The 15,175-nt window shown below is 44.9% G+C and overlaps 1 protein-coding gene across 3 annotated transcripts; it reads right to left on the bottom strand.

Moving 5' to 3' along the window:
• Positions 1 to 496: 496 nt before the first annotated feature.
• Positions 497 to 14,970, bottom strand: LOC129825772 (F-box only protein 11-like). 3 transcript variants are annotated; one of them, XM_055885948.1, is made up of 20 exons: positions 14,638 to 14,969; positions 13,083 to 13,240; positions 12,617 to 12,698; positions 12,364 to 12,508; positions 12,019 to 12,148; positions 9,620 to 9,703; positions 9,379 to 9,511; positions 9,182 to 9,288; positions 8,933 to 9,044; positions 8,687 to 8,793; positions 5,959 to 6,096; positions 5,644 to 5,861; positions 5,193 to 5,373; positions 4,976 to 5,098; positions 4,732 to 4,817; positions 4,291 to 4,622; positions 4,071 to 4,178; positions 3,127 to 3,235; positions 2,721 to 2,819; positions 497 to 2,501 (listed from the first exon to the last, which is right to left on the bottom strand). In XM_055885948.1, the coding sequence occupies exons 1-20, from the start codon at positions 14,723 to 14,725 to the stop codon at positions 2,372 to 2,374; spliced, it is 2,670 nt and encodes an 889-aa protein (XP_055741923.1). In that variant the 5' UTR covers positions 14,726 to 14,969; the 3' UTR covers positions 497 to 2,371. The 3 variants fall into 3 exon arrangements, with proteins under 3 accessions (XP_055741923.1, XP_055741974.1, XP_055742026.1); XM_055885999.1 differs by having other exon boundaries at positions 13,083 to 13,237; positions 14,638 to 14,968; XM_055886051.1 differs by lacking the exons at positions 497 to 2,501; positions 2,721 to 2,819; positions 3,127 to 3,235 and adding an exon at positions 3,347 to 3,686 and having other exon boundaries at positions 14,638 to 14,970.
• Between the last annotated feature and the right edge of the window lie 205 nt (positions 14,971 to 15,175).

The following is a 15,175-nucleotide window of genomic DNA, read 5'->3' on the forward strand; positions in this document are numbered from 1 at the left end:
CCTATGTTGCTCTGTCTCAATGCTACGTCTTGCTTGTCCTATGTTGCTCTGTCTTGCTTGTCCTATGTGGCTCTGTCTGTATGCTACGTCTTGCTTGTCCTATGTTGCTCTGTCGGTATGCTACGTCTTGCTTGTTCTATGTTGCTCTGTCTTGCTTGTCCTATGTTGCTCTGTCTGTATGCTACGTCCTGCTTGTCCTATGTTGCTCTGCGTGTGCTCACTGCTCAATGATTGTCTATATTGTAATTGTTTTTAAATAACCTGCCCAGGGACTGCGGTTGAAAATCAGCCAGCTGGCTAAAACCGGCACTTTTACTGAAACGTTGATTGATGTGCACTGTCCCTGTAAAAATAAAATAAATAATAATTTGATTGGATTTTAGTTTGCTTGTTTGTTACCAAAGGTTGTATTGCAAGGGAGGCTGGTGGGAGGAGCACAGGCTCGTTGTAAACGGGTTGGACGGAATTAAATCAGTCGGAAAATCAGACACACGGCTGATCTAATAAAGTTTTATTTTCTTACAAACGACCAGTTTCCTGTATTTTTTTTTTTTCTTCCTAGGAAATTAAACCTTTTTTGAATTCATACTAGCATCTACATAATGGTTGTATTAATACTTCACAATATATTAAGTCTAGGGTTGTGTCCCCTGGTCAGACGTTATTGATGCGTGCCAGATCTTATGCCTGGGAAGGTATTTTACGCATCAATTAAGCACATATGTAATAGCTATCTGGTTCCCGACGGCACAGTCGCCGACGTGGCACGCAGCGTCTGAGCAGGGGCACACGACCTTGATGTTATGGTACACATGCATACGATCCAGGCTGTATGAGGAGCCACAGTCACCAGAATACAAAGAGAGAAAAGGAGGGGGGGAGAGATCAGGGTAAGGAAGAGAGAGGGAGGCGGGGGAACGAGGAGGGGAGAGAATATGAGAGGGAGAGATGGGGAAGGGGACTGCAGAACGACTCGTCTGTCCCAGTTTGAAAAAGGCCTGATGCCCCGTATCTGACCCTCTCCAGGAACACGGACTGCATATGAACACAAACATACACATGCACCCTTCCAACACACACACACACACACACACACACACACACACACACACACACACACAATCTTCCACCAGTCCTACATCTACTAGCCTGGAGAGAGTCTTTAGTGTTAAACGTGATTCTCTTTCACAGAAAGAACAAATCCACTGGGACATGAACAGCTACTGCAGGAAGCCTGGGGTCAACACAACAAACATTTAGAATTATAATATATAATAATAAAAAGACATTCAAATACAGTAAGATTTTTTGCTTGTAAATACAAAACTACATGAGAAAGCATTAAAATAATATCTGTTGATCAGAATAACATATTATAAAAGCAGAGGTACTTGATCAAAGTCCCTCTCTTCCGTTAGCAGTACGTATGTATATATCAGCCATCCACTGCCTAGTAACAGATGCCTCTGAACAGGAAGCGTTTTCTCAGTGGGTGGGGCTAAATCTCCTTTCTTCCTATCTTGGGAGGAAGTTCGATTCCCAGGATCCTGGAGAGTCGCCGAGAGGTCACAGGCAAAGGAAGTCTCATTGGCCACTCCGACATTATCAGAGTAGCCACTTCCCTACCCTCTCCACACTCACTCTCCATCCTCTACCTGGCCATTTGGCGTCCAGAGATGCAATGGTGAGAATCTCATGTGGCCGTTCAGTACGAGTCAGTTTCTCATCACCGTAGACCAGAGGCTAATCCAGACCAGACCAGTCAAATTCAGACCAGCTTCATAGTTCCCTTTAGTAGAGAATCCCAAGTGCATCACTGTCTCGGTCTCTCTCTGAATCTCAGGGTTCCTCAATGCCGGGCCCTGCTGAGAACACCGTATTCAGTCCCTGAATCTCAGGGTTCCTCTATGCCAGTCCCTGCTGAGAACACCGTATTCAGTCTCTGAATCTCAGGGTTCCTCTATGCCAGTCCCTGCTGAGAACACCGTATTCAGTCTCTGAATCTCAGGGTTCCTCTATGCCAGTCCCTGCTGAGAACACCGTATTCAGTCTCTGAATCTCAGGGTTCCTCTATGCCGGTCCCTGCTGAGAACACCGTATTCAGTCTCTGAATCTCAGGGTTCCTCTATGCCAGTCCCTGCTGAGAACACCATATTCAGTCTCTCTGGCTCCCTATGGCCAGCGTGTGTGAGTGGTGTATATGTCTGTGTGTGCATATATATATATATATATATATATATATATATATATATATATATATATATATATATGAGTGTGTTATGAATGTGTGTTATGTAGTGTGTGTATGTAGATTATAGGGTGTGTGTTTATGTAGTGTGTGTGTGTGTACATGTGATGTGTGTGTGTGTGTTCAGTTGTGTTGCAGTGTATTGGACTCTATGGGCGGGGCTGAGTCGTAAAGTGTGTCCGTGTCGTGTGTGGGTTCTCCAGCCAGAGTACAGGGGTTGGACAGAGTTCCCGCTCCACAGTCACAGAAAAACCTACGGAGAGAGAGAGATGGGGGTAACACGGATTACAGGACAGGACGTGAGAGAAAGAACGATCCAAAACGTAATGAAAACATATAGAAGTTGTTATCCTGTTATTCGAAAAAGATTCTCGTCGAAAAATAGTTTGGACAGTCCTTCAATTCGTTTGAAACAAAACGCCACAAGTGGGGCCATCTAGTTGGTAGTAAACGGTTGGTGTTCGCTACTCACCTATCGTGCCGTATAAACTCCACGTCGTGTCCTTGGTGACACTTCTTGATGCAGTTTACACAGATGGCGTTCCGGTCTGTCGTATTGCAGGTGTGACACCTGGACACACACAGGTCAAAGGAAACATCAGTGGAGTAACTTTTTTTATTTTTTATTTCACCTTTATTTAACCAGGTAGGCTAGTTGAGAACAAGTTCTCATTTGCAACTGCGACCTGGCCAAGATAAAGCAAAGCAGTGTGAACAGACAACAACACAGGTACACACTGCTGTGTACCTGTGACTAAATGTCGTCTGTGTACTTGTAGGAGTCGTGCATGGGCTGGTGTGTGTACTTGTAGGAGCCGTGCATGGGCTGGTGTGTGTCTGTGTACTTGTAGGAGTCGTGCATGGGCTGGTGTGTGTACCTGTAAAAGTCATGCATGGGGTAGGAGGTGTAGCTGGAGATCTTGTAGAGACATTGTCCTCTGCTCACAGCTTTCTCTATGGCATCCTGGTTATTCATTATCTTATTATCTGGAAGAGAGGCGGAGCAGAGGGTGAGAGCCTGTCCACTTGATAGACATTCCCAAAAGATCACATATCCAGAGAGCGACCAAGAACCTTTTTCTATACAGTCTAAGCCAGCCATAGTCACTGCGCGTCTCACGGCAACCCTATTGGCGTCTCTCTGCAACAATCTGAATGGATGTGTTGTGCAAGTTATTATTCAGTCAGCTGAATGTGCTGCTTAATTAGTACATAGAACCATGGTTACGCCAGTAACCTCCAGTATCCACTATTAGCAGCCGGGACAAACAGAGATAATATTCCTAGGAATTTGACTATAGCTGTTGAACAGAGTATGACCTCATTCCTGAAAGCAATGACTCTCAGGAACACATACGTGTCTTCTGTTTCCATCTACGACGAACACAAGCTGTGTAGGACTCGTTAGAAGGGAGAGTGATGAATCTGCACAGAATGACTGGGGGAAATGAACTGATTAAAACCATATACTTCCTTCAGACTGAAATTTAACAAATATCTTTGTGCTATAACTTTAGAGATAATGGCAATAAGGCCATATTCAAAAGATTCATCAAATCATTTAGTAACATTTGTTTCTAATAGCCAAGTGTCCTACAATGGAGAATGAAATAGCTTGTTTGTCCATGTTAATTAGTATCTATAAATATCATGTGTGAATTCATTTGAATTCTTGCCCCCCCCAACCCCCTTTCACCGATGGGTAGCCTATGGTGGCTCGCCCAGCGAGGTTGTTTCACAAGTGGATCCCTCAGAAATATACTGACTACCACTGGTCTAGTCTGTTAGCGCTACATTACCCTACCCTGTTAGCGCTAGCTACCTTTCATGGTGACGTTCACCCCCGAGGCGAGGAACAGGCCTCCGAAACGGTTGTTGAAGATCTGGTTCCCCTCCAGAGTTGCAGTGGCGTGGTTGGTTATCTCGATACCTGAGACAGGAAATGACATCCTCAACACAGGTGGCGGACGACGAGTAGGTTACAGTATCGACCAGTCAGTACAGTAAAGCTCATGTAAAATGTTTACACACGGGCAGCTCACCTGCAGCAAAACCGTCAAAGATGCGGTTCTTGCGGAGCACCGGGTGGCTGTTGGTGCTGATGAGGACCCCTGCCTGGGCGTTCCTGAAGATATCGTTCTCCTCCAGGAGACCTCTCCCTCCGTTGAAGATACAGATGCCCCCGTCTCTCCCGTCGTGGATCTTGTTGCGCCGCAGCGTGGGGTTGCTGTCCGTCTTAATCCACACGCCCGCCATGGCGTTGTCGAAGATCTCATTGTCCTCGATGAAACCCAGACCGGAGTTGTAGACCAGGATGCCTCCGTTCTGTCCTCCCCAGATCTTGTTGCGGCGGATCTTGGGGTTGCTGCCCGTCCTATAGACAACCAACAGTGTTAGTAAAACCGTCATCTAACATTAGTCAAACGTTATCGTACGCACCGTGTGTCCTGCGTTGGGCTGGCGTGTGAAGAGGCAGGACGTACCGTATTTGAACGCCGGAGTACATGTGATTGTAGATGTCGTTGTCTTCCAACACCCCATGGCCGTTGTCATAGAAATACACACCAACCTGAGAGGGAGAAGGGGCGTTAGGTCGGACTTCTAAACAATGTAGAGTCCAGACACTAATGAGACAGGCCTCCAATTCTCACAGGATACAAGAATATCCCTTTTGTATTTGTTCTTCCATCGATAACGGTGAGAGAATGAGTGTGGGCTGTGTGTTACCTGTTTGCCGCTGTGGATGCGGTTCCTGCGGAGGACAGGTGTGCTGCCGGTTGTCACCCAGACTCCTGCCAGCGTGTTGCTGTACACCTCGTTCTCCTCGATCACACCCTGGCCCTTCTCATGCTGAACACACACAACACTTAGCAATATCTCCTGAGATGCACAAGCCCAAGGATCTATACGAGTAAAATCATTTGAAGAGTGTGTGTTTGTTTACCACGTAGATGCCGCCGTGCTGTCCGTCGTGGATCTTGTTATGGCGTACAATTGGGCAGCTGTTGGTTCTGATTTGGATTCCTGCCAGAGCGTTGCCATGGATATCGTTCCCCTCGATCAGGCCACGCCCATCGCCAAATATGTACACGCCCCCTTGGTTACCATTAAAGATTGCATTGCCCCTAGAGACGGACAGAACGTCAACAAACAGCCCATAATACTTAGAGGGGTTAGTGTCTATAATTTCATAGAGTAGTTTTATGTGTGTGTGTTTCCTGCATCGTAGTGCAACTATGCGTGTGTGTGTGTAACAGTATTGTAGGGGTGTGTGTACTGTATCGTAGGGTTACTATGCGTGTGTAACAGTATTGTAGGGGTGTGTACTGTATCGTAGGGTTACTATGCGTGTGTATGTGTAACAGTATTGTAGGGGGGTGTGTGTGTGTGTGTACCGTATCGTAGGGTCGCTGTTGGAGGTGATCCAGACTCCAGCGAAGTTGTTGGCGTAGATCTTGTTTTCTATAAACTGTCCTCTTCCTTTCTCATGCACATAGATGCCCCCTGTCTGGCCATGGTGGATCTCACAGCGAACCACTGTAGGGTTAGCATACGCCTTCACCTCAAAGCCTGCTATACGATTCCTGTGGATGTTACAACTCTCAAAATAACCCTGAGGGGAGAGAGAGATACTGTCAGCATTGCAATGTACAGCACCAATGTAAAAACCTGGGAAATGGAGGGTGAGAGGTTATAGGTCAGCGAGTTACCATGCCGTGGTCGAAGGTGAAGACTCCTACATCTCGGCCGTGGTGGATGTGGTTTCGTCTGATGATGGGGTTGCCGTGGTTTTTTACCCAGATTCCCGCCAATGCATTATTACTGATCTCATTATCCTCATAGATACCCTGCAACACATTATCACACCATTATCCTCATAGATACCCCGCAATACATTGTCACATCATTATACCACAGCATTGCTGAATACTCGTTTCTGATTGGCCAGAAGGGCATTAAAACCAGAAAACGGGACAGTTGGGGAAAAACATTGCGACACCTTGCAATCATGATGCAATATGCTCCTACAGTCGTGGTCAAAAGTTTTGAGAATAACAAATATTAATTTCCACAAAGTTTGCTGCTTCAGTGTCTTTAGATATTTTTGTCAGATGTTACTATGGAATACTGAAGTATAATTACAAGCATTTCATTAGTGTCAAAGGCTTTTATTGGCAATTACATGAAGTTGATGCAAAGAGTCAATATTTGCAGTGTTGACCCTTCTTTTTCAATGCTTGGAGTTTGTCAGAATTTGTGGGTTTTTGTTTGTCCACCCGCCTCTTGAGGATTGACCACAAGTTCTCAATGGGATTAAGGTTTGGGGAGTTTCCTGTCCATGGACCCAAAATATCGATGCTTTGTTTCCCGAGCCACTTAGTTATCACTTTTGACTTATGGCAAGGTGCTCCATCATGCTGGAAAAGGCCTTGTTCGTCACCAAACTGTTCCTGGATGGTTGGGAGAAGTTGCTCTCGGGGGATGTGTTGGTACCATTCTTTATTCATGGCTGTGTTCTTAGGCAAAATTGTGAGTGAGCCCACTCCCTTGGCTGAGAAGCAACCCCACACATGAATGGTCTCAGGATGCTTTACTGTTGGCATGACAAAGGACTGATGGTAGCGCTCACCTCGTCTTCTCCAGACAAGCTTTTTTTCCGGATGCCCCAAACAATCGGAAAGGGGATTCATCAGAGAAAATGACTTTACCCCAGTCCTCAGCAGTCCAACCCCTGTACCTTTTGCAGAATATCAGTCTATCCCTGATGTTTTTCCTGGAGAGAAGTGGCTTCTTTGCTGTCCTTCTTGACACAGGGCATCCTCCAAAAGTCCTCGCCTCACTGTGCGTGCAGATGGACTCACACCTGCCTGCTGCCATTCCTGAGCAAGCTCTGTACTGGTGGTGCCCCGATCCCGCAGCTGAATCAACTTTGGGAGACGTCCTGGCGCTTGCTGGACTTTCTTGGGCGCCCTGAAGCCTTCTTCACAACAATTGAACCGCTCTCCTTGAAGTTCTTGATCCGATAAATGCTTGATTTAGGTGCAATCTTACTGGCAGCAATATCCTTGCCTGTGAAGCCATTTTTGTGCAAAGCAATGATGACGGCACGTGTTTCCTTGCAGGTAACCATGGTTGACAGAGGAAGAATGATTCCAAGCACCACCCTCCTTCTGAAGCTTCCAGTCTGTTATTCGAACTCAATCAGCATGACAGAGTGAACTCCAGCCTTGTCCTCGTCAACACTCACACCTGTGTTAACGAGAGAATCACTGACATGATGTTAGCTGGTCCTTTTGTGGCAGGGCTGAAATGCAGTGGAAATGTTTTTGGGGGATTCAGTTCATTTGCATGGCAAAGAGTGACTTTGCAATTAATTGCCGTTCATCTGATCACTCTTCATAACATTCTGGAGTATATGGAAATTGCCATCATACAAACTGAGGCAGCAGACTTTGTGAAAATTTATATTTGTGTCATTCTCAAAACTTTGGCCACGACTGTACACATGCAAACCATACTTGCTACAGTTACAGAAAGCTAAACCAACAACCACACACCAAAATTGGAAACATAGTAAATGCAGGTTCAACGATGAAAAACGTAGCTAGCAAGCGATGTGTTTTTGCAAATAGATTTTTTTTTTTTTTTTACTGTATCTGATCTAGCGTGGTGAGTGATAAACATGAATTTATCTGGTCGCTACTGTTGCGGTCACGATGCAAGTGGCGCTATGCTGTCAAATCCTTCTACATGTTTCTAGTTTGACCCGCTGCTTTCAGCATCTTATTTTATTTTAATTCAGTTGGCATGTTGGCAGGTTTTCTAGCAACAAACTATTTAGCTAGCTTCTAGCCTAGTGTTTGATATGCAATGTGATCTCCTCGTAACGAACAGTGTTGACGAGTGTCCTGACGAGAAGGCACACTCATGTAGCTATGCCAGGCAAAAACATTACTGTGTTAGCCGTAGCTAGTTGGCTAGCTAGCAAGCAAAGGATAAGAATGTTGCCAGAGAGCATGGCAACGGAACATAAAGAACCAACGACTGGGTAGCGCCCATAAATATCGAACTAATCGAATGAAAGACTAGATCACGTCTCTAGCAACCAGAAGATGAGAAAGTATGAATTCACTTAAACATTTAAGTATCAACGAATACATTTAATTTCTACCAGTAAATGTGTGCTTTAACATGGTTTTCCTTGGCAACTGTGGTATACGCCTCTCCTCCTCCGTACATTACCTTGGCAAACGGACTCGGCTCCCCCTCGCCCAATATTTCCAAGGTAATGAACAGAACGTGGGCATTTCTCCCTTACTTATCCCCATAGATACCGTGCAATACGTGATCCTCATAGATACCGTGCAGGAATACACAGTCAGAGAGGGTGTTTTAGAGTGGTCAGTGGTGTGTATGGTCGGTGGTGTGTTTGTTTACCTGTGCATGGTCGGTGATGTAAAGTCCAACGTTCTCACAGTCGCTGATGTTGCAGTGTTTGATGGTAGGACACGCCCCCTGGCCGCTCACACACACAGCCGAGCCCACTGGAGTAGAGAAACTACTTTACCCAACATGCCCCACTGGAGAAACTACATTTACCAACATCCACATACTGGAGAAAATCTAAGCAGGCAAAACACAGGCAAAACAAACAAGCCCGACTGCGGACTGTGTGCACATTACCTGTGCAGGTAGATCTGATGATACAGTGGTCTATGTTGGGAGAACAGTTGACAGTGATCTCCAGACAGTGGTGGGCGTTGTGGTGCTGAGCCGACTTATCATCTGGGTTAAACTGAAGATGAAACAACAGGTTAGAGGGGAGATGTGGGGAGTGTGTGTGTGTGTGTGTGTGTGTGTGTGTGTGTGTGTGTGTGTGTGTGTGTGTGTGTGTGTGAGAGAGAGAGAGTTGGATCTGTGTTAGCAGCGTACCCTAATGGTCATGTATCCTACGTAGGCGTCCTCCGATCCCTCCATGAAGACAAACGTCGAGTCTCTGGTGTTCTCAATAACCACTTTATCAGACACCTTACCAGGAGCTACACACACAAAAAGAATGTCAATTTCTACCACTAGATAATACAGACAGAGGTAGAAAGAGCAAGAGACAGACAGACCACACACAGTACCTGCTCCAATCATGGTGATAGGGGACTCTATGTAGATCCACTCGTCAGTGTAGATCCCAGAGTGGACGAAGATCAGCCCATCAAAATGACTCTCCTGCACCCCTCCTAACGCATCTTCTATGGTGTCATAGTACTGGAGACAGACACGGTTACATTAAATCAAGCTAGAATGGAGCTGGCTCGCAGCCATATTGAAAAATGTGCTTTCAGTAGACCATGAGTATAATGATGTGTCTCTTACCAGCATATTCTCCCTGCCTTTATACCTCCCAGGGTTGCTGTAGAAATGTTCAGCAAAGCCTGGCTTCACATGGGCTCCTTTATACTGCGACACAATTTTACAACAATGTTAAAATAACATTAACACAATGTTTGTCTAACCACACACACACACCAGTATAATACATAGAGTAGCCAGCAAAATAGAAAACGTAGCCAACCAGGCACCCCCGGGCCTGTTAGATCATTTTTCTCCAAAAGTAGCTCTATTTTGGTGGCCTCTAGTACATTCTAATGTATTGATTCCATTTAAAATACACAGCAAAATGACTTAATACTTTAGAGAATTTACCTCCCAGATTGGAAGAATGTGTTGTGGTATTTTTAGGAAAGACATGACTTTAAAATTACTTTAAAAATATGAATTCAGTGTATTGTTAGTTGTTTTGGATATTGTCTAGATCCAGGCCTATATGATCAGGACTATTTTCTAAGAAAGAGAACATTAAACCTTTAATGTTAACATTGAACCTTTTTTAATATTAACATTAAACCTGCCTTCTCTTGATTAGTCATATTTACAGTTTCACTACAAGATATGAATTGTCACAATGATGTTTTTTCTTCAAATAATGTATTTTATTCAAACAAAAAAAAGGAAGTACAGTATATAGCCCACATTCTTTTTTTTAGGTTTTCGCATTCAAAAATCACTTTTTTTTAAATAGAAAAACAACCAAATTGAATGTTCTGAGTCCACAACAATGCTTAAACCACATCAGGAGACCACTTTTGAGGACTGTGAAAAGGCGTAAGACATTTTAACTTTGGGATGTAGTTACCCTTTAATTCCAGTGTGCACCTAGCAATAGGCTGTTAGCTTGTTTTTGTAGCGCACATACCATGGTAGAGTTTGCAAAACAAATACCAGTGGTGAAAAAGTACCCAATTATCATACGGGAGTAAAAGTATAGATACCTTAATAGAAAGTTACTCAAGTAAAAGTCACCCAGTAAAATACTACTTGAGTAAAAGTATTTGGTTTTAAATATACTTAAGTATCAAAAGTAAATGTAATTGCTAAAATATACTTAAGTATCAAAAGTAGAAGTTAAAATTTAACTCATTTAGAATGCCTTATATTAAGCAAAGCAGACGGCACCATTTTCTTGTTTTAAGAATGTACGCATAGCGGCGGGAACACTCCAACACTATTTACAAAAGATGCATTTGTTTTTAGTGAGTTCGCCAGACTATAGGCAGTAGGGATGACCATGTGTTCTCTTGATACGTGTGTGAATATCACCATTCTCCTATCCTCCTAAGCCTTCAAACTGTAACTAGTCCTTTTGGTTGTCAGGGAAAATGTATGCAGTGAAAAGTACAATATTTGTATAGTAATATAGTGAAGTAAAAGTTGTCAAATATAAATTAAGTAAATATACCCCAAAAAACGACTTTAATACTTTCAGGTATTTTTACATAGGTACTTTATACCACTGACAAATACCCACTGGATTGATGAAAATAATCATGATATCATTCTGCCAGGTAAGCCTAGACTACTTGTTGTTAACATTTAATTGAGAAGCAGGGCTTGACATTCACTTTTTTTAGCCATTCCGTTAGATTCATTCAATGTTTGTTCATGAAACAGCGCTGCAGGAGAAACCTAACACGCATTAAACTGAAAGGGTGGCTCAATTGGACAAGTCATAATCATATCAAATGGAGAGAAAATAGAACACGTGGTCGTCTATAACAATAAGACAATCGTTTGGCTTACTTGTCCCGATGCAATACCATGGACCTATAACCACGTTGCATGATTTATGACTGGCAAGGGTTATAGATCTGCTTTACTTAGTCAGTCTGACACCTTTTTATAAACTAGTCAACATTTGCTGTTCAATTGTCAATCAAAGCACACTAAATAGCCTACTATCCACCACGTCTCCACGTGGCTGGCTATATGAAACATGCAATTGATTTATTTTCTATGAGCCAGAAAATAATAATTAGACTAAGTGGTGGATTTCAACTCATCGTTACCACTTACATTACACGGGACGAGCAAATTCTCTCCCCCCTCAGTGTCAAGAAATTCGACTGCAAACAAACACAGCGCACACAAATTGTACCGGGAGGTGGGACAGACAGCAGACTGCGTTTCCCTGTCATCGCCACTGAGGTATGGGTCATCGCTCTCTTTGTGACTGACAGGCGCCTATCCTAGATCTCTAGAAAATGCATATCGTTCATTCTAGCGGACTCGACTAGCAAATTTTAACTTTAAATAAAAAGTAACCTAGTTAAAATGAAGTAGAAAAAGTAGCAGGCTGAAAATGTTTATGTAACCGGCTAATTAACCGAATTCATGCTCTAATGGAAAACACTGACACACACACACAGTCTACCCACCAGTTGTTGGAAGCTGTCCTTCCAGGGGTTTGGGTGGTCGTGTTCCTCAGGGCTGACCTGGTAGAACTTTCCTGGCTCGGGGTGCATCATGGGACGGGTGTACTCAAACACCTCCATGTACAGACGCTTCCTGGACACACACAGAAAAGGCAAAAGGTCAACTTCAGGCATGGAGGGATGCACAAATGAACTGCCTTCATGTCAGTGTGGACCAATAACGGTCGATAGTGACTGATTGTTTTGGGGTGAAATATCAGTTAACTATTACGTTAACTACAATGGGCAAGAAAATGTGTCTTTGTTTTCCCTTCAGTATAGAGTCACAGTCCACTGAAGATTGTGTACCAGAGTATAGGGTCGTTGGCTAGCTCGCTGAAGCGTTTGCAGACGCAGGCAGTCTGACAGAGGTCCTGCTCCAGGAGATATGAGAAAATCTTCAGAACCACCTCATCTGGAAGCTTCTGCTGCAGGTACTGCTCTGCTAGAGCCGCTAGACACACAGTTTCCATTAGTATGAATAGATGATACATACAGTTGTAGAAAGAGCCATGCAGACACCTCACGTCATTGACTTGAACGCCTAGACACACATTCTTACCTGGCAGGTCGTGGCTCCTGCCAGAGACCCTGGCTCGTTTGGCTCGGGGACCGAAGGGTTCTGTCGTCGAGGTGGACGCTCCCTGTGTCAGAACACATATCAGTAACAAACACACAGCTACCTCCCCCAATGACTGAGACACTAACACACACACATTCTGTCTCTCTCACACCAATACTGTCCTCTACCATTCTCCCGAAATGTACACTGGTGCCCGAGCCAAACGGTTTCATAAATAATGTATCAGAATAACATAACATATGCCATTTAGCAGACACTTTTATCCAAATCGACTTAGTCATACATGTATACATTTTACGTATGGGTGGCCCCGGGAATTAAACCCGCAACCCTGGTGGTGCAAGCACCATGCTCTACCATCAGAAATACAGGACCGCAAACCAGTCCTTTTAAATCAATTAAGGGATGTGAACAAACACAGAATGGTGCTCTCTCTCGGACTGACCTCCATAGCGGTCTTGCTGGGGCAGGCCGCTGCAGTACTGGAAGCTGTTCTCTTGGGCAGTAGAGACTTGCGTCGGAGCTGGTAGGGGCTGTTCCCAGCTGCAGGCCCAGACTCCTCCACAGCCACCTCCGCTGCTGCAGCTGGAGCCTCCTCATCTGCTGGACACAGAGGACACAGTCAGAACAAAGTCTGACACATATAGGCTGCGTTTACACTGGCAGCCCAATTCTGATCTTTTCCCCACTAATTGGTCCTTTGACCAATTACGTCAGATCTTTTCCATAGCTGATCTGATTGGTCGAAACACAAATTAGTGTTAAAAATATCAGAATTGTGCTGCCTGGGTAAACACAGCGCAAAGACACATACATCTTCTCCATCAGCACAGTTCAACAAACAAACACCAGCAGGCAGATGCCATTCAAACAACACCATCCACCCACACAGACTAATCACTACTGCAGTTGGTAAGGGTGTAAAGGGCTGATTAAAAACACATTTATTAGTAATGACAGCTGATCAGTGTCATTCTAGTCCACCTCTTCTAAAACGATTTTAGGTCATTCATTGTCTGGGTGGTGTCATGGATGTGTTTAATATATGACAGGGGTAGGCCATTGTATTACAACGCTGTGTGGGTGACATATTATGGTTGGTGATTGATAACTGCAGATGCGTCCCTGCGGTTTGACTACCAGAATAGGGCCCGACTGAGCCCCACAATGTCCTTCCCTAGCTGGCCAAATGCCTCTTGCCCATCACACTGCGATAACAAAGCCACAGCCCCTATAAGCCCAGAAAAGTTGACCTGCAGGTAACCGGGCCGACCAGACCTGCACCGATGAGTCAAAACTCAACTACGTAGGTACTACTGTTCGCTAGTAAATCTGCCATGTAAACAAACACAGCTAGCTAGCCAACGTTAGCGTTCAGTTAGACATAACTGGTTAGCTTAACTAGGTAGTTAGCTTGTTAAATTAAATGTCTGGTGAGTGTGAGCCACGCAGTTAACTAGCTGGTTGACTGCTTAACAAGAAAATGCAACGTTACTTGTTTAAATTGCGGCTGATCGTTCATCGCTAAAGTAGACATTCATAGCTTGTCGTTAGCGAGCTAAAGTAACTAGCTAGTTACTGGAGTATGGGCAGCACACCCCAAAAATGTCAGTTCAAAATACAACGCAGATTAATTTCGTTAGAAGCCGATGATAGCTAGCTAGTTACGTTACTGCCATGCCCATTCACAATCTGTCAAAGTCAGTGGGTTCGCCATGGTCGACGTTATGGATGGCTGCATAGTTATATGGGTTAGTTAACGTTAGCTAGTCAACGCGTTAGCGAACTACGCAGCAGGGAAGTACTCACGCTACCCCCCAGCCCCACTGGTAGCTACAGTCACTCAAGCCAAACAAAGCGCGGCCTGTGCCACAAAGGTACAAGCCTCGGCTTTGCCTAAATAACTCTCGTGCCAGGCAGCTGAGGCTGGGGTCACTGTGGAACCTTGACGTCCTGACACGACTACAGCCCTACAGTGCTCTGGCGATGGTCCCTCTCACCTCGGTCCCCCTCGTTCCGGTCGGGCTGCACCGGGCGCGGCCTTGAGACTCGCCTGGGTCTCCGGTTGGTGGCTCTGACGGAGTTCATTTTTTGGAGGGTCTGTTGTTAAAATACAGAACGCTTTCCTCGACCATCCGCTTCACGCTTTAACACCAGGCCTCGACTACAACCCGGCGAGCCTCTCTCTCAAACCACCCAGCGCGCTATCTATCTACCCGGGTGTAGTTAGTGTTTTTCGGACTGCTCGCTACCAGCTCCGTATCTAGCAGGAGGAGCCATTAACTCACACAGGGACAGTCGGAAAAAACACTGGAGGATGTCTGCCACCAATCACACCCTGGACTCACAGCGACCTCCTGTGGCCAAGCATACACAGGTCCTCTTGAGAACACTGCCCTCGTGTAGATTGGAGTGCAGACTTAGGCTCCAACGCTACACAACACACCTGAATAAGTAAGTCAAGGTCCTGTGGAGCAGTTGCTTAGCTGAATCAAGTGTGATAAAGCAGGAGGGGAGGGAGAGGATCTCTGCGTTGCA

The sequence above is a fragment of the Salvelinus fontinalis genome, chromosome 1 (assembly GCF_029448725.1).
Source record: "Salvelinus fontinalis isolate EN_2023a chromosome 1, ASM2944872v1, whole genome shotgun sequence".
NCBI classification, from domain to species: Eukaryota; Metazoa; Chordata; class Actinopteri; order Salmoniformes; family Salmonidae; genus Salvelinus; species Salvelinus fontinalis.

Coding starts and splice junctions, on each gene's coding strand:
- LOC129825772 (XM_055885948.1), bottom strand. CDS start 14,725: ATGAACTCCGTCAGAGCCACCAACCGGAGACCCAGGCGAGTCTCAAGG. Junction 4,179..4,290: donor CTTTGACGGTTTTGCTGCAG/GTGAGCTGCCCG, acceptor TTCCTGTCTCAG/GTATCGAGATAACCAACCAC. Junction 2,820..3,126: donor CCCATGCATGACTTTTACAG/GTACACACACCA, acceptor GTGTGTGTCCAG/GTGTCACACCTGCAATACGA.